This window comes from Aptenodytes patagonicus, chromosome 21 (assembly GCF_965638725.1).
Source record: "Aptenodytes patagonicus chromosome 21, bAptPat1.pri.cur, whole genome shotgun sequence".
Lineage (NCBI taxonomy): Eukaryota > Metazoa > Chordata > Aves > Sphenisciformes > Spheniscidae > Aptenodytes > Aptenodytes patagonicus.
In genome coordinates this window covers 2,916,465-2,940,434 of record NC_134969.1, presented here as the reverse complement: position 1 = coordinate 2,940,434, position 23,970 = coordinate 2,916,465, and the positions used below count along the sequence as shown (strand labels likewise).

The window sequence follows — 23,970 nt, the reverse complement described above, 5'->3', positions numbered from 1 at the left end:
AGGGATGGGGACAGGAGGGGTGGGGTGTGAGGGGTGGGGTGTGAGGGGTGGGACAGGAGGAGGTGGGACAGGAGGGATGGGGACAGGAGGGATGGGGACAGGAGGGATGGGGTGTGAGGGATGGGGTGTGAGGGGTGGGGTGTGAGGGGTGGGACAGGAGGAGGTGGGACACGAGGGACAGGACACGAGTGAGGGGACGCGAGGGCCAGGCCGGGTCCGCCCCGCCGCCCCCGCCCGCTGGGGGCGCCCGAGCGCCGCGGGCCCCGCGGGAGAGAGCGGCCCCGCCCCGCCCCTGCCGCCCTAAGGGGCGGGGCGCCCGCGGCGCGGAGGAGTTTTGTCCCGTGCCGGCCGCCGTTCGCTCCCCTCGCCCTCCCTCTCCCCGGGCCCGCCATATTGTGGCCGCCGCAGCTCGGGAGCCGCCGCCTGAGGAGCCGCGATGGGTGAGGGCGGGCGCGGGCCCGCCGGCCGGGGCGGCCCGGCAGCGGGCGCGGGGAGGGGGGGGGGAGAAGCCGCCCCGCCGGCCGGGCAGGGGGGACAGCCCGTCCTGGCGCCGCCCGCGGCTCTCGCCGGGGCTCCGGGCGCCTCCCCTCAGCGGCGGCGGGCCGGGCCGGCGGGGCGAGGCGAGGGGCCGCGGGCCCGGCCGCCGCCGCTGAGTCATCCCGCCGCCGGCCCCGGCACGGCGGGGCCTTCCCCGGGCAGGGCCCTGGGAGCCGGCGGCCTGGCGGCGGAGCCGGGGGTCGGGGCCGCCCCTCGGGGGGACCCTGCGGTGGTGGTGGGGGGTGTGTCGGTCTTGCTGAGGGGGTTTCCCGGGGCAGGGGCCGGGTTCTGCCGCAGCCGGGTAGCCGGGCCGCTGGAACGGGGCTGTTGCTGGGGGTTTTTGTTGCCCGCTCTAAGCAGCGCTAATAGCGACCCGGGGCTCGGTCTTTGGGCTGCACCGGGGTGGAGTGAGGGGAGCAGCGGGGGTTGTTTAACGCTGTAATATTCTGGTTCTTGGGTATTGGGGACCGCTTCTGCCGCAGACACCCAGGTAAAAGCCTTGAGAGGCAGCGGTGGTGGAAAGGAACTGCTGCCATTGAAGCTTCATCACGGTGACTGTGGCACACTGTCAGATCCCTGGTCTTTGGTTCATTTAAATTCTGAAGCTTGTAAGAGTTTAGAACCGAGCTCAAGTGAGATCCTACAGAACTGTTCGCTGTTCTGATAACCCAGCAGGGCCTTGGCTGTTGCAGCTTTCATAAAATAAAACTTCAGCAGCGGCGTCAACGTAAACTTACTGAGGCTGTCCCAGTGCAGCATGTCGCCGTGGACAATATAAGCAAATATGTCTGCTGACACTGTGCAGGAAAGGAGTGTAGTGGAGGAGCTTGTTTGTGTATTTGCAACCAATGCTGCTAAATATACTTAAAGGTTCAGACAGGTAGCAGATAGCTCTTTCTGCTAGCTACAAATAAATCATAACTGAGTATGGCCCTTCAAAAGGTACTTTAATAACAGCAGACTCTTTTGGTCGCTTTTGATGTAGCCTGAAATTGAAGCTCCCTACTGGGGGAGGAGGAGTGTCTTTTTCTTGAGGCTTCAAGTAGTAAGACAGGGTTTGAATGGGAACGGGTGAGGTGAATGAGGTGAAGGGGAAAGCCAAACCTGTAGCAGGCACGTTCTCTGTAAAGCAGAGTAAGGATCCTCTGGGAAGTAAGGATTAAGGTCTTACCAATTTTCACCCGCAATATTGTCTTTTAACCAGACTTGCCTTCAAAAGTCTTTAAAAATGCTCTTTGGGGTGGGATGCTGCTTGATCGGAGTCAGAAACTCTCCTGCCGTCTTCAAACCCCACCTGTGGTGTTCCAGGAAAAGTTAGTGGCCACAAGTCTGTGTATGCAACGGCTGCAGCACCTCCCAGTCCAGAGCAGCTTTTAAAACTTAATTTATAGCTTGAGATGTAAAATCTTGACTGGCAACTTTGAGTAGAAAAACGTCCTCGGGCCTGTTGGTGAATGTCTGAAAACTGCCTGTGTTATCTGGAGCTGAGGACGTTCATGCAAAGGAGCTTCCCATCCTTCCCCGCCGCTGCTTCCCCGTTTCTTCTTGGAGGTTGAAGCAGGCGTTTTTCTGACAGCAAGAATTTAATACTCCCCTCATTTGAATTATGCTAATGTTAACTTTTTCTTCACTTTTTAAATAAACTAAGACTGCTTTTTCATTGTTTTAAGTTAATAGGACTAAATGGTGGCAGCGTAAGGTTGTTACCTCTTCTTGTATGGTGCAGGTTGAGGGTGCCGTAGTGTTTGTAAGCGGTTGTGATCTTGGTCTTGCCTGTGTCGTTAGAAATGCTCATTAGTTCGTTCTTCATTTGCTATGCAAATGACATGTCTAAATACCTTTATAGTGCTATTTAGCCTGTGGAGCGGTATATAATGCTCGATTCTTAATAAAACTCTTGTGACTGATGAATTTAACTACTTATTTGGCTATTTTGCTTTGTTTGCTTGTGTTAAGGAGAGCAAACATGAACTTTGTAAAGGGGAGCTCGATCATTAAAACAGTTAGTGCAATAATGAAAGTACTAATTCCTTCAGCCTTTCAGCTTTAAGCTGTTGTGCTAGTGAGGTCCAGATAAACTCAAATTTGCTTAGCAAATCAGACAGTACTGTTTGTTTCTAGAGCAAAGCACATGTTGGGAAGGATGAGCTTGTTGGCTTTTTAAAGCCCTCTGTAATTGTCTCTGACTATTTCTGGTTGTTTTTAACCTCCTATAACTCTCATGGGTCGAGTTTGAGTTGACTTAGTCAAAGAGTTAATCCCTGTTTTAAGAACAGTTACAGAGGACTCTCTGACCTCAAGTGACAGACTGTTGTACTTGATCAGTCCACTCTTAAGGAAATGTGAATGTCTCAGAACATGTAAATCAGGTTGAAGAGGTCTTAAAGCCCCCAAACCTCAGATTTTTGGGGGTGGAAAGATCAGGAGGAGGTAGAGTTGAAATTAAAGTGTATTGAGAACTGGACTGGGGAATAGGTGGGTTCTTTCGGATAGCCTAAAAGGAATCCTAATCTTAGACTGGCCCTAGCGAAGGACAAGTATGCTGTAGGACTGTTCATTTTCCCCAAAGAGAATTTTTGCTTTTCCCTTCCCCCTCCGCAGCCAGCACCATCAGCGAAGCTGTTGCACATTCCAGTAGTGATATCACATCGCTGGCTCTTGGTAGCTAAAACAGAAGGGAACGAGCCAATGGTGGCTGCTGCACCAGACGGCCGAATAGCTGCACGGATAAGCGTTTTACTAGCACAGCATGTACTGCGTGCAAAGCGCCCGGCCGGGGACGGCGGCAGGCTGGGTTTAAGACAGCTCTGAAAGAGAACTGGCTCTGCCTGTGCTTATTTGTAGTAAACACTCAAATAACCTGTGGGAGAACATAAAGGCAGCAGAGCAAACATGCAAAACAGACCTGCACAAGCGGCAGGACGGCAGGACTTGGCCACTTTTCCAGGGTTTAACAGCAGCTGGGGTAGTTCCAGGGCTGTAGAGGAAAAGCCTTGAGTTGCTGCTTATTTGACAGAACTTCTTCTGTAGTTGTTGTTCTCCTGTAAGCGCAACTGCTTAGCTTCCTTTTCCCTCTGTCTTCTGAGCAAATGAAGTGATTTTTTTTTTTCTTTTTATTCACTGCAAAACTATTGAAGTGACACGTTCAATGTAAGAATCTGTTCTTGGCTAATTTCTGGCAGCAGTTCAGAGTTGTCTTTTTTGTACAGTGTGTACAAGTAATTCAACTACTTTTATGTATTTATTATAGCCAACTTCATTTAATTTGTATTTAAGAAGTACAGGTTATTTAGGCTTCTCTTTATGATTTCAACTGAAATCATAAAGTTGTCCTGGACACACTGTTTCTAGAAGAGAATCCTCTGGAGACATTAATAGGTCTATATCTGTAGCTTCTGTCAGAAAGAACCTTTACGCGGTGTTATAAAGCGAGTGCTTAAGCGCTTAAGAATTGACTGAAGTCTATAGAGTGCTGTAAAATGCATTACATATCTGAGTTCCAGAAGAATTTTTTGTTTCTGTTCTCAAAGTTAAGGAACTCCTTCACAAATGGGAGATGGAACAAAATTCATGTAAGCACTGCTAATTGTAAAGTGACACTACATTTACAAGGAAACCAGCGATTAATGCTGATATACTTGGCTAGATGGAGAGAGAGACTTCAGGTTTTGAAACACTTCAGAAATGCCCAACACTGTTGTTGTCTCTTGCATTGAATGTTTGGGTTTTTTTGTTGTTGTTGACTTAAAGCAGCGGCTTTGGTGATAGTTTGACAAAGAGTCGATGAGAGGATGAGCGTAGAAGAGGCCAGAGATTTTCTTTTCAGCTGTAAGTAGGTGATAGCAATAAAAACTGTGTTCAAAACTGACATGCCGTACCCAAGTGCTGGATCGAGTTTCCAGGGTTTCACTGTCAGTGTGTTCTTGTGAGCTGTATGGAGTAGCTGACTGCAGAAATAACATGAGTGTTTGAGTTACAGATGTTAACTATTAAGCCCTCTGGAGAAATGCGGGATCATGAAGCAGTAACGTAGTCAGCCTAATGTCCGCTGCCCGCTGTTGACTCGGGTGTGCAGCCTCAGAAGATGATTGGCATACTCTTACAGGCCCCTCCTCCCCAGATCCAAAAATATCACAAATGCTTTGATTTTTTTTTTAAAGAAATGCCTCAGTAGCTGTAATTGGAGATAGCTTGAATAGCACATGTAGTTTTTAACATTGTCAGGGGGAGATGACTAGAGTCTTAAACCTCTGGTTTAGCACTGCTAGCTTGTTCTTCTAAAGGTTCATTTTCTTTGTGTGATCCGAACTGCTCTGATGTCTACAGCTACCAAATCAGTTTACTTCAACTCTCTTCTGTTCCTGGAGGACGTAGTGTTGAAAGCAGAGGCATTTTGTTGAACGTGGATCCTGCAGAGAAAGACACCTACCAAGCTCACTGTCCTGGTGACTGTTGCAGAAGAGTCCTGTCTTTCCTCTTCAGCACCTGAAGCTCCTTGGCACCCCGGCGGGGGCTGGTGACTAATGTGAATTTGATGTGGCTTATCTCTATCTCCCTGCAACTCGGTCAGTCTGAGAAAACACGAGGAGACCAAGGGCAGCAAAGAGCAGTAATCGTTCCTGTGCTGCTGGTAGATTTTCTTGCAGCAGCAGTGCAGGAGTGTGGTGCTGTAGGAATATGTATTTAGCTCAGAGCCCGTGCAAACGGGGAGGCAGGAGGAGGTGGGAGGTTCCTCTGGGTTTTCAGGTAAGTATATGAAATGGAGAAACTTCCTGCTGGGTAGGAGAAACCCAAAGAATAGAGTCAGTAAGGCTTGTCAAATGAAACTTAGGAGTTCTTCGAGTGTGTTTTGCTACTGCTTGTCGAATTCAGGCGGGGGGGTTAATTGTAACTGACCAAGTTTATACTACCACAGGGAAAACTTTGGTTGGAAGGGGCCTCTGGAGGTCACCTGGCCCAGTGCTTGCTCAGAGCTGGGAAGCTTTGGAATGTACCCAGTGGGCACTAATTGGCAGATCAGTGCTGATGGACTTCATCAAGTGTATTCATTTACACTTGCATAATTCTACTACCCTTCTCCACTCCAAACACGCAGCTGTCGGCCTTCCGGGCTTTGCCTTAGGTACGTGTCTTATGCCAAGCAACAGAACTGTAATAGATACCTTGTGAAGATTACCTTTGTGAAAGGGTGTTTTGGCTTAAAAAAGGCTTTGTCAGATCTGTCAGCGTAACTGTTTCTCTGCTCTGTCACTTTGGTCTGACTCAGCAGCACAAGTCCTAATGTAGGCATGTGAGTCCCTGCAGTGACTCAGCTTGGAGGCTTTAATCAGCAGCTGAAAAAACTGTTTGAAGCAAATGCTTTTTGTAATGCAGAGAAATGGGACGAGTGTCATCTGGAAAGAAGCAAGGCTGGGTTTCTGGTCCAGTAGCATTAAGAAGCCGTTATAATCTTGGCGTGGCAGTAATGACCCTGGAATTAGAGTTTTCTGGCTGAACTGCTGTAGCTTATGTTGGCTTTTACACAGATGCTTACAGGATTTGAGTGCTCTGCTGAGCCTTCAAAGTCAAACTTTCACACTGTTTTTCCTTTCTTTTAAGTGGTAAATACCTTCTCATCATTCAATATATAAGGATGAGTGTGGCAACCTGTACTAGTAATTCTTTGGTTTACTTATCAACTGGAGGACGTTTTTTTTCCTCAGTGAAGCCAACCGTTGCCAACAAAATCTATGGCAGGAGCCAAATTTCTTCCATCTCCTGAGGGGCTTTCCTTTGCACAAGGAATTGAAGAGGTATTGTTCAGTTAAGCTTCATCCCTAAGTTTGACTGCTGCTGTAGCTCTTGCAAGAGGATTCTCAGCAGAACACCTGAAGTCATTCTCAGTATGAATTATTACCTTAATAAAGCCTTGCTTTGGTTTTAATGGACCAATTTTTATCAATAACTTGATTCCAAAGGTGTTAGCATTCAGAAATTGTTGGCATGGGGACTTTTTAATGTTTATGCCAAAGATGTGCTATATGCTAGGAGGCACGATCTCACAGTGGCTTTAAAATCCCACTTAGGCAATTTTTCTCTCTGGGGAGACTAAGGAAGAATAATGGAGAAGTCGATTGGTTTCATGTGGGCTTTTAGTGGTGTGAGTTTTGAGAATGTAGGCAAACAGTCTTCTAAAAAGTTATAAAAATGTGTTTTAACTCATTGATGCATTGCAATCCTGAAAGGTGTATCAGTATTGGGCTTACATGTATGTTTAATATGGACCTGGGAAGGCAGCTAATTGCTTCGTGCTGTGAAATGACCTTAGCAGATCATTGCAGCAACTTACTCGTGCCTGCTTAGTAGTGAGCAGAGTTACTTGCCTGATACTGGCCTTGTCTCTCTTTCTGGCTCAGGATGATGGAGACACATCTAAACTCATGCTGCTGTTTCAATCCCGGTCCTTGTTTGTAGCTGGTCAGGTAGTGGCTTCATCAGCTGTCGCTAAACCGAGTTACAGACTTCCCTTGAGCCTGTCACCCTGCATAGCCACTCGCGTAGCTAAGAAATAAAAGCTAACGCTTCTGACGCTTAGTACATGCTCCCTTTTGGCCTTTCTGCCAAGTTTTCCAATTGCTGCTGTTTTCCTCAGGACAGAGGAGTCCCTCTGAGCCGGGACTAGCAAGTGTTTTGCTTTTTAGTGAGCCTTACATCTGCCTGGTCTCTGAGGTGCCTGAGCAAAGCTTTACGTAGCTGTGATTGATTAAAGCAAGTCATCAAACATGTACAAATGGATTTCAAAATTTGTCCTGCAGAGCCAGGGTTACATGCTGTTATGTGTTCAGGATATAGAAATAAATCTTTATATACGCAGGCTGATAATTCTTAGATCTACTTAATGTATTATGTTAGCACTGAATTTAATATCTAATAATACAGTTGGCAGATCTGACTGGAGGTGCAGAGCTTGGATGCTCAATAGGAGCACTATTGAAATGCAAGTACTGTCACTCTTTTCTGCGGAGCTGCTGTGAATAAAGTTCACTAATGCAGGGAGGTACTCGGCTACAAAAGGCCCTGACTTAAGGAACTGTGTGAGGTCAGGGGATTCCTAGAGCAGAAGTGATGTCCAGGCTCGGTCAGAACACTATTTTAAATGGAGCCAATCTTGCAAGTCTAAGTTTATTGTTCTCTTGAGTGAACTCTGTGCGGGTTTGGTGTAAACAGCAGATTCTCAAGTGTTCTTCACATTTGGAAACGGTGTTAAAACTCTTGTAGATTTGTGGAGCTGTTTGATCTGCAGAGGTGTTGGGAAGAGATGGGTTGAAAGCTCTGCAGACTCAGGTTTTTAACACAGTACAAGCTTTTACCTCAGCAGTTTTTAATTCTGCCCTAGGGAAGGCGAATTGGACCGAAGAGGTTGAGGTAAGGGTGATGCCTGCTGAGCCTCTCTGTAACCAGTGGTCAGGAATGGCAATATACTGCTGAGGAAACACGGGTGCTTCAAAGGGACTTCCAGTAGCCCGTTCTAATTGACCAGTGGAAAAGGACAAGGTAGAGATTGTACTGTTCCGGGGTAAGCCAAGGGATGCTGAACTTGGAGGAAACCAGGTTCTTAGAAAACTAGGCTGTCTCTTGCAGCAGGAGGAATGAAGCGTAAGCAAGGGCATGAAACATAGGTAGCTGGACTGGCTTTTGCTGTTTTTGGAAAAGCTGTTTCTTTTTCCACTGGTGGAGGAGGTGCCTCATTCTAATTCTGTCCTAATTCTTGTTGTTTTCCTTTCTTTTCCAACAACATATTCATGCTGTGCTGATATTCTGGTAGAACAGGGCAAGCTCCGGCCCTTGCCTAACAGTACTGCTCCCACACAGGCGTGCTTCTGCACCTGGGCAGACAGGGTTGAGTTTAGCTGCCTGAGCAGCTCTGGGGGTGAAAATATGGTTTTATGCCTGTTGCGAAGGGATGATGCTGGGATTGTGGTGTCTGGCCATACTGTCCAAATGCCTGCATATCCCTCTTGCGTTGCCATGTACTGAGATATTTGGAAGATGTGCAGTAAGCCTGTCCTCTTTCTTCAGCAAGTTGTTAGATGGGCTCACAGCACTGTGCCCCAGGCACCTGCGCTTGGGTGCCTGCAGCCTTTCCCCACCACGTGAATGGGTACCTGTACCTGTCGTGCCAGGAGGATGGTCAGGGTGGTGGCTTCTGGGGAGAGATAAGTGGTGAGCAGGCTGCAGGCACTGCCAGAACAGTTTTATCTGGTGTGCAGTCTGTTTGGTGTGGTCTCAGGAAAAAGGGGTACCCGGAGCAGCTGCAGGCTGCACAAATTGCTCTGGGTGAGCGGCTGTGGTATAGAAGGAAAAAGCCTTATTGCCCAGCTTCCTTGGAGTGCTGCAGGTAAGCTTGGAGCCCCGGAGTTCTGGCTGGAACAACATCAGAACAATTTTGTAATTCTAGGGTGTGAGCTGATACTATCTTCATTTAAGGCAGGGCTTAGCTGGCTCTTACAGGAGAAAAACCTTTCCTAGGAGAGGTGCACTGCAAGGTGCTGTCCTAGTAGGACAGCATTTTGTAGAGGTTAAGGCGGCTGCCTAAATGCAGTAGCTAAAACTTTAGAGCAGTTAAAGAAACTTGCTGTAGTTAAGTTTCCATTGCCGCTTTACAGTCAAGAGCTTTTCTGTAAAAGCAAAACTTCTCAGAGCAACAATGAAAAGATGCAAAGTGAAAATCTGTGGCTTGAGTATCTTCTGTGCATCACTCATCTACGAGCAGATGATTGCTTTCCCTAATCTGACAGTCCAGGTTACTCCAACAGTCTGATTTAGTGGGCCTGTTTTGCGGGTATTCACACTGATAGAATTTGAGTTAATAGCTAATGATGAAGCCTGACTCGCAGATACAATGGATGAGCTAGATGTTTTGTACTGAAACACTACAAGTAAAGAATTTGTATGTGCCTGGCATCCTGCTGTCTGTTTTGTTTGGTGTGATTGGGCTTGCTGCAGTCTGTGGTGCCTACAGCATCTGCTGAGCTCACCGTGAAGTCATAATCCTGCATTTGTGACATTCACCCATTGCCATGGAAATGGAGTGTAATGTAACAAATTAGCATTCTAATGTCATTGAAGTATTGACACACGTGATGGACTGTGGAAAAAGTCAGTGGAAATCATCTGAAGAGATAAACGTGTGCGAGAGAAAATAGAAAGTCAAGTGCCAGAGAGACTGCTGCCCAGCGATGTGCTGTTACACAGCCGACGTGAAAAATCACTCTTCAGGGGCTAGTCGTATCTTTGGGGTTTCCCTGCAGTATAACGGTGTTCTTGATGCTCTGGAAATAACAAAGCCTTAAACTACAAGGTGCTGAGTGTGCTCTGAGACCTTGCAGCATGGCCGAGAGTCTCTGGCTGTTTTCCAGACACCCGGAGCAGGGTCCGGGGTGTGCCCAGCTGAGTGGGGTTGTACAAGTTTGGAGGCAGCTGAACTGTCATGTGTCACTTAGCTATTTACATGACTAGCTGCCTGGTAATCCTGCCCATAGTGTTAAGTCACTTAATTGCTTTTTCCTCCTCCTTTTCTTAAAAACTACCTTTTAATTGGAGACTTAGCTTTCCAAAGGGAGGTAACAAACTTGTCTTTGTTAGGGATTCTGTTGTAATCTTCAGAATTAAGCTAGCAACTCTTACTCTTTTGTGTGGCTGTATCAGCTGTTAGCGTTGGGGTAGTAATATGAATACACTGACAAAACAGTGGCAGTTAAATAAATTTCCTGAGTTAAAATCTATATGTAGATGACATACCTTGCTACTGTAAGATCAGATATAAACCTCTAAAGCCTGTAGATTTTTTTTGTCTTCTATCTTCTGAATTACCTGCTTTTCAGTTAGAAATAATAAATTCTTCCAATCTTGGCATGCAGTGCTGCTGGGAAGAGGGATGGAGAAGTGGGAGCAGTTGGGTAGTTCCTGTGATCTCCAATCTCTGCTTTTCTTTGGCATGTGATTTTTTTTTTTTTAGAATGAGGAAAGTGCTGTCAAATACCTTTAGAAACAGGTCAGCTATGCCTCTGAACCTCTGACTCGTGAGAAATGAACTCAGGAAAAAAATAATGGTTTAATACAGGCTTCACAGTGAGGCTGTCAGCAAGGTATAGTCCAGCTGCCATGTGTAGTGTTGTAAGTAGGTGTCTTGCCTTGGTTTTATTGAGGCCAGACCTTATAAAATGGGGTGCTTTGGAAAGGGACTAAAGGTAAACTTCTGTAAGGCTCAAGATCTTGCAGGACCTACTGTAATTTGATGGCTTCAATCCCACAGTCAGTTTTGAGGCTCTTTGCCTTTTTCTTAGTGGCGCTCAGCGTGACGTCGTCCCTTTTTCTTATAACTTCTGGCCACTTACTGTGCCCTAAGCAAGTTACTGAAAAAAGGCTTTCTAACCGGGCACTGGACTACTGCTTTTGCTGATGATGAGTTGTGGTTGGTGGCTTCTTTTTAGCTTCAGAGGTGCCAGTGAACATGCAACCCATCATGCTGCACCTTTTCAAGCCCGGTGGTGTTTCTGGGTGCAGCTGTTGCTTGCTGAGCTTCAAAACTGTTTCACAACTGTGGACAGCGTGGGGTCAGGGCTGTTTGCCAGGGACGTGCGTCTCTAATAGAGTGTAAACGACCAGAGGAATTTGGGGTTTGGTGTTTTTTTTCTTTATCTATTGCTTTTCAGAAGAATGTCCTCTTGCTGTTTTGGCTAGGGAAGAGCATGCCCTCTTAGAAAGCAGATGCTATGGAGTCTGACTTTTTCACAATGCTTGATGTCTTTTTAGCTATTTTCGGGAAATCATAGAACTGAAAGTATTTTGTTTCCTTTCCTGTTAAAATATGAATTCTTCCAGTTGTTTCCTCTTTCCCTAGCAATGAAATGTTGGATATTTGTACGTTGTATATGTCTTGGCTTGGCTTGGCCGTGGGCTTTCCTAGTAGGAGGGCAGTAAGGTCTGAAACTTCTCCAGCTGATCTTGGAAGAGCTCCAGAATGGCTGGAGGCAGTTGATAAGTCGGACTGAAACTTTTTGTAAGCAATGTGGCTGAGGAGTGCTCAAAGCCTGAAAGAGGGAGGGGTAAGGAGATAACGCTGCAAACTTTCACAGAACACTTCTTCCATCTGCCCTTAGCAGTTGGAAGAAAACAAAGATATTGGTGTCCAGCAGACTTCTGGAGAAGAGTAAGTTGGTCTCAGGGTTAATTGGCACTCTGATGCTGTGTGTCATAGAATCATTAAGGTTGGAAAAGACCTCTAAGATCATCGAGTCCAACTGTCGACCCAACACCACCATGCCCACTAAACCATGTCCCTAAGCGCCTCATCTACACGTCTTTTAAAAACGTCCAGGGATGGGGACTCAACCATGATTGCTTCCTCCTTGTCCTGAGAAAGGCACAGATGTTAAATAATCTGTATCATAAATGGGAGAAAGGGACGGTTTGGAAAGATGCAAAAAGGAGTCAACGTGGTCAAAGCAGTGGATTGTAGCTGGATGCAGCTGAGAAATTGATATCCTTCTGTACTCGGGTTACTGCTTGGCCCTGGTTGCCTTTTACTGTGCCAAATAGTGGAGTGTCACTTCCCTGACTAGGAGGCAAATACACGAGTAATCAAGTTTGAAGTACTACATTAGTCAGATATAAAGCAGCAAAATAAGTAGGTCAGGTACTGAACACTTGCAGTAACCTGGCGGGACAAACATGACCTGTATGTTATGTACAGCTCTGCTTTTTGCAAGGTTTTTTATTATTGTTATAAAATCAAGGCCTCAGTTTGCCGTGAGTTCTGTTGGATTTTTGCCATGCATACACAGTGAACCTCCCAATCTGGGGGGGGGGGGGGGGAGTCAAGGTGTGATTTATGCCATGATGATGCAATGGAAATAATTTCTGCTGAAAACCAAAGTAGAATTTGGTTATGCACCTCTGGAGGACAGTGAAGCTGTTTGAGTAGAAGCTGTTCATATGGGTAATGTGCTCGATATTGTGAAGTTGGGTCCAGGTTCCTTTCAGAACAGTAAATCTACTCTTATGCTTCCTGGAAACTTCGTAACACTCTTGCCATAACACCCGTATCACGTGAACTAAGGTTAGGATCACACTCTAACTTGAGGCTTCTACTTTAGTGTTTGAGACCAGCTCTTGCAAGTAAGTCTGTTTAATCTGGCTGTTGGTGTGCACGGACTTCCTTGTCAGAAAGGACATGTGGGTAAAGGAGCAGAGAGTGACAAGAAATCTGAGGCAGATATTTTCTTTTCTCTTCACAGAAACCATGGCGAGTCCTGCGAAGGATAACTATCGAATGAAGAGTTACAAGAACAAAGCCCTAAATCCCGAGGAAATGCGTCGGAGAAGAGAAGAGGAAGGAATTCAACTGCGCAAACAGAAACGAGAGCAACAGGTAACTGTCATCTTGACTAGCTTGTGTACAGCCTTAACACAACCAGGATTGTGCTGCTGCCAAACTGGAATCTTCAAGGATCTGTGCATTAAGGTTTGTTGGCAGTCCTCTTATTTTTTCCTGTTCTAACTGAGATCTTGCTTTTCTCTTTTTCTGTGTACCTAGTACAGAGTGTGGCTCACATCAAGAGCTGTCCAAGCACTTTGTCCTTGGGGTACTAGAGGTTTTTGTTCACAGATCCTTGTTTTTAAGTTTTTTGGTGTTATTTTTTTAGGTTTTTTAATTAATTAGTGAATGGGGTTATTTCCTCAAGAAGCAGGAAGAGCAAGTGAAAGTATGGGCTGTGTGTATTTCTTAACTCTGAGCTGGTTGGTTTTTTTGGCTTGGAGGTCTATGAAAGTAAGAGGTGATTCCCTGGTGATGTATGTGGCTCAAACTAAATGTTTGCTCTGTTAGTTCGTCACCTACAAGCTGCCTTCTCCCCAGTTTCCCTAACTTGTTAGGTCAAATTCTGCACTTGCCTGTACCAGTGTCTCAGTGATTTGGGCATTTGCATATCTGAGGGCAAGACTTAGCCTGTTTTATTATTGGGGTTTGTATGCCAAACTAGTCTTCAGAGTGCAGAGCTGTTATTAATGGCTACTTTTCTATTCAGGTTGCGTTTAGTCTAGCTGATGGTATCTTGTTTGAGGAACAAGAATGTCTGGTTATGAAGACTGTTCATCATTGCTTTCTAATAATGACTCCTGTGTTTTATTCCCTGCCAGCTCTTTAAAAGAAGAAATGTGGAGTTGATCAATGAAGATGCCTCCATGTTTGATAGTCTCCTTGTGGATTCCTATGTTAGTTCCACAACATGTGGGGTAAGGTGCCTTTCCTTGTTGCAGTCGTGCCTTCAGATAGATTTAATGCTGTGGACTGCCTAGAACTGACAATCCTCAGTGTTTTTGCTTTCACGCTTTTGAGAATGTTGCAAATGTTACTACAGTGAACTGGAAAAGTCTGCCAGGAAGTAAATAGTGTGCTGTAATCTCAAATTGTGAATCTTTGGATTGCTAGCTAAGCACAAAGTCACGGTAGGCTGTCATGACTGATTCCTTAAATGATCTTAGTGTGAAATGGAACCATTGTTCTGTCTCCTTTGCATCTTTTCAGGAGGGAGTGATCACAAGAGAGATGGTAGAGATGCTTTTCTCAGATGACCCCGACCTACAGCTAGCAACCACTCAGAAATTCAGGAAGTTACTCTCCAAAGGTAAAAATAACTCATCTTATCCCTGCCGTAGGATCTGACGTAGCCTTTCTTTTGCAAGCATTTGTGCACGTGTGTGGCTATACAGACGCTTAGCAGCTTTGAGGTGGGGGAAAGTAAGTGATAAACTAGAAACCTGATAATCTAGTATATTGCTAATGATTTACAGTTGTATGAACTGTACTGAAAGTGATTCTGGAGAGTTGTCCTGCCGAGTTCAGTACAGCTTGAGAGCATTCAACTCAGTAATAGTTCATGCTTGTTATTCCCCTGCATTAGACCTGTATACTGTTTTGACACTGCCTTGCTATTTCAGAGCCAAATCCTCCAATAGATGAAGTGATAAACACTCAGGGAGTGGTGGACAGATTTGTTGAATTCCTGAAAAGAAGTGAAAACTGCACGCTACAGGTAAAGGAGATTGTGTTATGAATTCTTCATGGCATGTAGCTGTTCAACCTTCACAGCTTAGGAACTTGAACCCACAGGTGCTATCAGGGAAAAGTGATGTCTTGAACCCAAAAGATGCAGGTTATATGATGGATGGGAGAAGAAAAAGGTAGCCTGTAATGCTTAGGCAAAAAAAGGAAATTATAAATTGCTCTAAATTCTTGGAAGAACACTGGCAAAAATAACATAGTTCAGCTGCAGCAGGAGAGAATTTGGCCTTCCTAGCTGATATTTCTGCTGGGAGCTAGTGGAGCCACAGAATAAATGTGTAGGAAAAACCTCCATTACTGGAGGCTTTTAAGTACAGGCTAAGAGTCTGTTAGAAATGGCTTAGGTAGTGCTGATCCTGCTGTGGGGCAGAGGGATGGACTAGATGGCTTCTTGAGATTCCTTCCAGCTTGGTAATAACTATAGTTACTTTGTAGGGGTTAAAGATACTTCCATACATGGAATTGGATCAGAGTTGATGGCTGCCTTCGTCTTTCTTCCTGCCCTGTGGCCCAAGGCCATGTATCATAGGGGCTTGCTTTCAAGAAGAACTAAATGGAAATCTCTTTTTTTTTAAACCCAAAGATTGAGTGGCAAAAGCAGGGAACTTGCTGCTCAGCTTCACTTGAACTCAAGGCGTCTTTGTGGTGTTAGCCAGACGAGAGGCTGGGCTAGAACTGGCTACTCTGCACTAGATATAGAAAACTTTCTACTCCACGTGTGTTTATGCACTATGTGTCTTCACTTTTCTTGCTGGAAAATGGTTCTATAGGTGAAATGATGTGGTGTGACTGACGGTGATGTCTTCACTTGCTAATCCTTTGAGAAGCTGTAGCCTCTGAGAAGGCATTTAGCAGATGTGGCTTTCTTACTGCTCAAGAAAATAAAATCCTTTCCTTTGAGTATTGAGGTGTTCTGTTGTGATATGCTTGCTTTCTCTCTTAACCTTTTTAGTAGAAGTTGAAAGAATTATAGCCAAAACTTAATGGCAAATATTTTGCTAAATCGGGATTATTTTATTCATACTCCTGTCATTTATTTGCTTGTTTCAGTTTGAAGCAGCGTGGGCACTGACGAATATTGCATCAGGAACTTCCCAACAAACAAAAATAGTAATCGAGGCTGGGGCAGTTCCTATATTTATAGAGCTATTAAACTCTGACTTTGAGGATGTTCAAGAACAGGTAAGGTTCACTTCTTTCTTTGGGGTTAGGGATAGAACCACAGCAGATTGCACATGATTAAAATGCAGTGTTTAAAATGAGTGACCAGTGTCTAACAACTGGCTTCAGACCACAAACTGAAGTATCATTTGCCTGGAATTACAGGAAAATGCTTTCTTAGCCCACTACCCTTTTCTTCCTCTGTTCAGAAACTGCGTGAATGCTAAAACTGTTGCTGTTTCCTTTCAGGCTGTCTGGGCATTGGGGAACATTGCTGGAGACAGCTCTGTGTGTAGAGACTATGTCCTTAACTGCGCTATTCTTCCTCCCTTATTAATGTGAGTAGCCATGAATACTTGCCAATACAGTTCTTGAAGTCCCATTGTACTACAGCAGAGCAATATTTGAGCTGGGTGAAAGATTCCCTAGCAATGTGTGGTGATGTTCACTGGGAATCAAACCATTGGTACCGGATAAACTGGCAGTTCAGACAAGTATCTGATAAAAAGAGTGGGACTTGGTAGATAACATGCCTTCTCACAAACCTTTACACTGCTCTGAATCTGAAGCGGGTGCTGTTGCAGTGTGCTTGTCTTTCTGAAGTCACAGGGCTTGCTGTTTCACTGTGTCCCTCCAGATGCCTGCTCTTTGTGCTTATGCGATGGATTTCAGGTGCTTGTCTGAGTGGGCTCCTCTGAGACTAAGGAAAGGGAGCAGGTCTCTGCACACCACCTTGCCTCTGCAGCTCTTAAGTGTGGGGCATACCCACCATAGTCAGATCTGTCTGTCAGGAGTGTGCTCTCCAGGACTGTTCACTGATCTGGAAAGAATTCGTCTTTACTTTACCCTGTCCTTGGGAAACTGATGCTTTGTCACAAGTGACTTGGACTGTTATACTGCTACTTCTGTCAGTCACCTGTCAGCAGTGATTGCTGACTGAAGTCCCCAGCCCACAGGACTTGCTGTCCTCGTTAAGAGTTGAGAGGCAGCAGTTTGTGTCAGTTGGTCTCTAGTGAGGACCGTCTGACCTCAGATAGGGGTGCAAGTGTCTGCCTGGGCTGAATTTGAACTTGGAGCTGCATTCGACTAACTTACCCTTCCTTCTGCAACTTGTCTAGCGTGGAACTTGCCTTCCTGACCCATGTCACTTGACGTTGTGAGGAATAATAGCTATTTATCATAAGAAGTAGTTGCATGTCACTTCTCTTTTTGCTTACTGAGAGGCTCAAGTGACAAGCAGCGTGGCTTGAGCTACAGCAAGTGGAATAGTGGTTTGACTTCCTTAAAATCATACTAGTTTTCCTTCTTTTGATTCCCTTGCTGGCTTCCACATCAAGGATTATAATTCATGGTAATTGTCTCTTTAGGCTCCTTACGAAGTCCACCAGGTTGACAATGACACGAAATGCTGTCTGGGCCTTGTCAAACTTGTGCAGAGGAAAGAGTCCACCACCTGAATTTGATAAGGTGAGAATAAATGCCTTGTTGGCAGACAGGTGATAGGGAAACACCCAGTTAAGATGTTTGTCTAAATTATTTTTGGCTGTTGGACTTCTGTAATTCATTCCGGGAGGGAACAGGGTGAGGCTCTTCCTGCTGAGGTTGATCTTGCTGTTCAGCAGTTGTTTGAGCGCCTGTTTAATTTTCTGCCAACCTTTCTGCCTGGCTCTGTTGGCAGCCCATCCGCTGGACCCCTCAAGTAAGGGGGCAAGCCCAGGCTTCCCTGCGAGGTAGCATACACCGCAGGCTTCTCTGAACCCTGTATGAACTCTGGAAGCTTGAGACTTCACTCAAATTGTGACTGAAAACTTGATTCTGAGACTTCTAAATGCTACAAGACTCCTGTAGCTACATGGGAGCTGCGGTAGCTTTCCTCTTTCCCTTTCCTGGTGTGCTACTGGCACTAACAAAAGGTTCTGCTGGCCTTTCAGGTGTCTCATCCTTCTTTGGTAGAACAAAGATGTTTTAAGATCCACGTGTTTCACTTCTTTTAAATGAAAGCTCGTGTGTCAAAGCTGGGAAGCCTGTGGTGAGGGATGAAATCTGAATTGAGTGTGAATGTAAAACCACTTATAAACGATTGAAGTATTCAGGGGTGTAACTGTTGGTGGTTGCTGCTCTGAATACTGAGCTATTTGGGGTTATTAAGAGTAAGAAGTGGAGCAGTGGTCTTACATAAGAAATGCAAGGAGCTTCCAAATGGTAGCATGCACAGCAGCACTTGTCTCGGGAGTCTAGACTTGGTCCGAGAGGAAGGGATGTAATTTTAGTAATAAAGCTGTTGAGGTAACTGTAGACTCCGTGATTATGAGGTATGTGAACCAGCAAGGAAGCTGCTGACTTTGGGGAAGGAAACTGGACATTCAAGACCTGTTATCTTGCCAGTCAGCATAGCCGCGTGGTGTTTGCATGCAGATGTGGTGGTCCTTGACAGAACGTGACTAACCTCCTGGGGTGGTGGCTGTTGTTGTAGGTATCTCCCTGCCTGCCAGTGTTGTCCCGATTATTATTCAACAGTGACTCTGACTTGCTGGCAGATGCGTGTTGGGCTCTTTCCTACTTATCAGATGGCCCCAATGAGAAAATTCAAGCAGTTATTGACTCGGGAGTGTGTCGGCGGCTGGTGGAGCTGTTAATGTAAGTATCTTGTCTCGCTGCTTCGGCCCAGTGAGACTGGGAAGCATGTGACTGAACATGAGTTTGTGTCAAAACTCATCACAGCGCTCTTGCCACCTCTCGTGGGCACAGGATCCAGGTGATGGGTACCCTCGCTGACTTTAGAGCAGTTATGTAGGAGGATCTGAAGCAGGTGGAGAGCTGCAGTTGACTGGCTCTTCTTTCTGAGAGAAGCTTGAGTATTTTCTAGAGCTGGAATGCTAGTTAATACTGTACGCTAGGAAGAACTTACTAAAGAGAGATTGGACTGACACTTCTAGTCTGTGGAAGGAGAGCGGACTGCAGAGTGTCTTGTGCTCTCAAACTTCAAATGTGCGTGTGGAAGCCTAGTTACTAGGCAAACCAAAGATGGCAATAGTGTCTAGCGAAAGTCAGCTTGGCTTTGTTTCTCTGATATCTATGTGGAAACTTGGACAAAAATGTCTGCTGTTTGCAGTTTGAATGGGCCTCTTCCCTTTAATGTCTTCAGGGTCGGTAGAACTGCAAGATACTTGCTTCCAAAATCATCCTGAAAAATGCTGGGTGTTCTCATTGGGTTAAAAACATCTTTGTTCAGGAAGGCGATGTAAAAGGTGAGATCTGTAATTAAGCTGAAGACGATGGAGTTAGGATGTTAAGGATGAAAACGTGCCTGTATTGCAAGTTTGTCTTCAGTCTCTGCTTATTCAGTGGCAATATGGTCAACTTACTGTACGTTTCTATATGCTAGGGGATGGAATTCTAGGTAAATCGTGCAGATGAGATTCTGGGGAGAGAGTCTTCCGAATATGCAGGTGCACGTGATCTGACAGATTTGGTTTTGTCCTTGCACCATTCTTCCTGCAGGCACAATGACTACAAAGTGGCCTCCCCAGCTCTGCGAGCAGTTGGCAACATCGTGACAGGGGATGACATCCAGACCCAGGTGAGGGGAAATCACTGTCTTGCAGGGAAAGGCAGCGCCCCTGTAGCGTGTTCCCTGTGTGAAAATGGAAAGTATTTCGCTCTGTACCCGATACTGGTGATCTCACTTCTGCTTTCTCTTTCTCAAAAGGTGATTCTGAACTGTTCAGCCTTGCCTTGCCTCCTTCATTTATTAAGTAGTCCCAAGGAGTCAATCAGGAAAGAAGCCTGCTGGACTATATCTAACATCACAGCAGGAAACAGAGCACAAATACAGGTACGGTCTTCTCCAGCCCACCTGTAATGATCCTAGATTCCAAGCTCAGCATTAAGGATTTGCAACTTTTTTTCCTTATCCGACACTTAGAGGCTGTTTTTGTTCACATCTCTTATTCTGCAGTAATTGGCAAATTTGCTGCTCCCAGCCATCTGCCAAACAAGAGCTAAAAAAAGCTTGCTAACTGTACCAACAAAGACTAGGCTGAAATGAGTCCCACAGGTTGGATCCTCGGAATAAGAGGAGATACAGCCCCTATTTCTGCATGCTCGATTAGAGATACCCCTTTGAAAAGCTGGAGCTTGTTGAGTTTTCATTATCCTTTTAATGACCTACACACAAAGGCAGATAAGTCGTGAAAGCATTCCTACAATATTGGTGCAGTAATAGGGATTGTCTACTCTGCTAGTTACGGAATTGAACCTCGTGTTAATAGGATTTGGCTGAGGAATAAAATGGAGGAATCGCTGAAGGGTATAGCTTGGAAAGTTCTTTTGCATTGGAAAATGGAGGTAGAGGTTTCTTTCAGGTGCTTAATAGCCTTTTAGAAACCGTGTTGCCAATTCAAATGCTTCTTACTACTCTCTCTCCCCAGGCAGTCATAGATGCAAACATTTTCCCGGTACTGATAGAAATCTTGCAGAAAGCAGAATTCCGCACGAGGAAAGAGGCAGCATGGGCTATTACAAATGCAACGTCAGGAGGAACTCCCGAACAGATCAGGTACTCCCTGTGGCTCCTCCTAGGGGAAATCTGTCTGAATGCCTGGTAGCTTTGTCTTTACGGGAACTGCAAGACAAGTAGCGAGGGGGTAATTTGGAGAACCTCCGGGAGAGTACCCGAGACACAGGCAAAGCTGTAGCGGGACCGTGTACTGTGCTGTAAAGTGTAGCTTCCTTCTGAATAAGGATAAGCTAGTCCAAACCACTTCCCCCCTCCCAGCCCTTTAGACAGCTTAGGCTAGGCTGAATGTCCAAACTTGATGACAGATTGAATTCCAGCGTGGACTTAATTTGAGCAGCACCTGGATTTCAAAGGGAGTTAGCAGGTTTCTAAGAGGGGGGGTTATTATGCAAATAAGTGGATAAAAGCTAACCTTGCAGAGCAGTAAAAAAATATATTTTAAGGTAACTTTTTTTGTATTTTAGTTTGACTCATTTCCCTTGCTCTTTCTAACTGAGCAAAGGCGATGCTTGCTAGATCCTGAACAAGAAGTGTGTTGTCGGTGCTCTCTCTTCAGATACTTGGTAAACTTGGGTTGCATCAAGCCTCTTTGTGACCTGCTGACTGTCATGGACTCCAAGATTGTTCAGGTGGCGCTGAACGGCCTGGAGAACATACTGAGGCTTGGAGAGCAGGAAGCCAACCAGAGTGGGACAGGCATCAACCCGTACTGTAGCCTGATTGAGGAGGCCTATGGTAGGTGGTGGCTGGTGGCCTCGGTGCTATTGACTTCAACACCACAGGATGTATCGAAAGGTGTCTGCTAGTTTTGTTGGTCGCTTTTCTGCTGCGTTAAGGGATTTAGTATGTTCCAAAGCAGCCAATATTTGTTCCGATAGTCTGTCTCTTCAGACTCTTGTGATTGGGTGTAGGACAAAACACTTGAAGTAGAAACTTATCATACTTCTGATCCAAGCTTCCTGGAGCTGGAGGCCGAGCTGATAACTGTGGCTCGCACCAGTTGGGAGTATTAATCGGAAATAAGCTGAGCTAAGTAAAAAGTGACACTTCTGGGTCTAAGATTGCTCTAACCGTACCCAGCTGTACTCTGTAGATGTATAGTGGGAATCCAGAGAGACTTAGCTTTTCCCTGGAGCGACTTAATTTGGTGGGGTTTTTTTTGTCCTGCTCTTAATGCTTTGAAGAGCAGTTCCTATTTTGGTCTGAAACTCCCTCTATACTGCCAGTGTCTGCTTTGCCCTCTCACTGACTGTTACATTGTGTGTCCTGATTCTCCCAGTAAGAATAATTCTTGAAATTCTTGGGAGTTTATTGTGCTTGGATGCTTTCTGTTCAGCAGCGGATTTAATTAGGACAGCTAAAGCAGTTGCTGCCCTTCTGCTGGAGGCTACGGGGACGGGCCCTGCTTCCTTCCCCTCCCTATCCCCTGCAACTACCAAACTGTTCACAGCCAGTTGTTTTAATTTCGCCGAAATCTGGTTTAGTCTCCAGCAGAGAGCTGGGAGCGCGTCTGCTTTAGCTGTGTCAGCTAAACCTGCTATTGAAAAGACGTTGATGCTGCCTGATACAGAAGAAATCCACCAGCAGCTCTGGAATAGTGTTTTAGATGTCAGTGCTGCTCACAAAATGCAAATCTAACACAGACAAGGGTCTTGGCGGTGAACAGGGGCAAGGGTGGAGGATGGATGTGGGACAGTGTGAATTATCAGGATCTCCTTGTTTCATCGCGTTCCACTTTTTTCCCCTCCAAGGTTTGGATAAGATAGAGTTCCTACAGAGCCACGAGAACCAAGAGATCTACCAGAAGGCCTTCGACCTGATTGAGCACTACTTTGGAGTAGAGGATGACTCTGCTCTAGCTCCCCAGGTAGATGAGAACCAGCAGCAATTCATCTTCCAGCAACCTGAAGCCCCCATGGAAGGTTTCCAGCTATAATGTTCCCCGGGGGGGGAAAAGAACACCACAAACTTGCCGGAAAGCAACTGGGAGCAGCTGATCGTCCCATCCCCTCCTTGCAAACGGAAGGCTAAACACCCACTCCACCTGTTAGGAAACGATTCTTCCTTCAAACAGCTAGAAACAGCGCTTTGTCCTCACGGAGAGAAGGGGATGTTCTTACACTCTTTTTCTTTTTGCTGCTGCGTACATGTCTTTAAAGCAGGCGTCTGGGTGGAGGAAGGACACTGAGGTAACAGATTGCACCTCTCGGGGTTTTTTTTTTTTTCCTCTTTGTGGTGATCTCTCCCAAACGTCATTTTTGACCTCGGGTACTTAATTGAGATTTCAGCATTGGGTAAGGTGAGAACACAAATAGAAAGTAAGCATTCTGACAGCAGTAATTCTGGAAACCTGGGTTGATCTATTTAATTTTTTTTGCACATGTTACTCTTTATTAAAGACTCTAATTTGCCAAGAGCAAAGTTTAGCCCTGGCCTTTCTGCGACCCTCCTTCAGTGGACAGTCCTGTTGAACCTGGGCCAAGTTCCCCTGAAATACTGTAAATGGACAGAGAAATGGGAAGCTCTCCCGCTCCTGGGAAGATTTTTCTGGGGGGAAGGATTCTTCCCTTTGTCTAGATTTTTTTTTGGTTTTTTTTTTTTTTTTTTGAAGAACTGCTAGTGGTATTTACAAGGAAAAAAAAAAAGGAAAAAAAAAAAAGGCAACAAGACCCCAAAGATGGTAACTACGCAGCCTGGGTGGTTTTTGAAAGAGGAAGCACGGCTGCCGTTGCACAGGCTTTGTTTGCATTGCTACTGACTGCAGTCACGGAACTTGAAATGGTGAAACCCATCCTCATCTTTACTTGAAATGTTTGTTGGTTGTTTTTTTTTCTTTCCATGAGAACGTGTTTTGAGTTCTGGGGTGGGTTGGTTGGTGTTTTTTTTTTTTTTTTCCTGACTTGGGTTGGGGTGGATCATTTTATGGGTTGGAGGAAGAGGACGTAGCTACACGTGACAGCGGTGTTGTGTGCGGTGTTAACTTCGGTAGCAACAGGCCTGAGTTTTCGGGTTTACCTCCTCCTCACAGTTGGATCATGTACATTTTACTTCCAAAAAAAAAGTCAAATCTCTGTATTTTTTATATTATATATAGGTAGATATTTGTCTAATTGGGCTGCAGAGAAAAATATATATGGAATTTCTGTAATTAATGTAAATAGAGCACTGTGAGGCAGGCACACCTGGAACCGAGGGCCCCAGCTCACTGGCGGGTTGCCCTGCTGCTTCTCCGCCGGTCACTCACGTACTGTACGGGCGAGCGCGGGGCTGGCTGGGGCTCCCCCGCCGGCGCCCGGCTCCTCGGCCGAGGCTTCATTCGACGAGGGCGAACGTCCCCGGGGGCTGCGGAGAGCAGAAACCACTCCTGGGCCGCGGGGGGAGAGCCGGCCGCCGGCGCCTGCCGGCCCGCGGCGGGTGGCCTTCCCGGGGGGGGGGGGGGGGGGGCGAGAAGCGAGCGCCGGGGCTCGCTCCGGTTTGACGGGTCCTTTATTGTGAACCGAATAAACTACATCCGTGCAGGCGGCTGTGGCAGAGTTCTCTGGGTGCGTCCGCCGGGGGGGGGGGGGGGGGCGGCGGGAGGGCTCTCCGGGGCCTCGGGCCAGGCTTCCCTGGGCGGGAGCGCGGGGCAGGGCGGGAGGCGGCGCGGGGC

At 46.1% G+C, this 23,970-nt stretch overlaps 1 protein-coding gene across 1 annotated transcript; it reads left to right on the top strand.

Annotated features, from left to right (window-relative positions):
• Window positions 1-337: 337 nt before the first annotated feature.
• Window positions 338-23,498, top strand: KPNA6 (karyopherin subunit alpha 6). Its single transcript, XM_076357128.1, has 14 exons — window positions 338-440; window positions 12,816-12,949; window positions 13,717-13,812; window positions 14,105-14,204; window positions 14,518-14,612; window positions 15,692-15,823; window positions 16,052-16,140; window positions 17,170-17,269; window positions 18,276-18,439; window positions 19,304-19,382; window positions 19,512-19,637; window positions 20,233-20,360; window positions 20,878-21,056; window positions 22,073-23,498. Exons 1-14 carry the CDS (start codon window positions 437-439, stop codon window positions 22,255-22,257), a joined length of 1,611 nt encoding a protein of 536 aa, XP_076213243.1. The 5' UTR covers window positions 338-436; the 3' UTR covers window positions 22,258-23,498.
• Window positions 23,499-23,970: the final 472 nt, after the last annotated feature.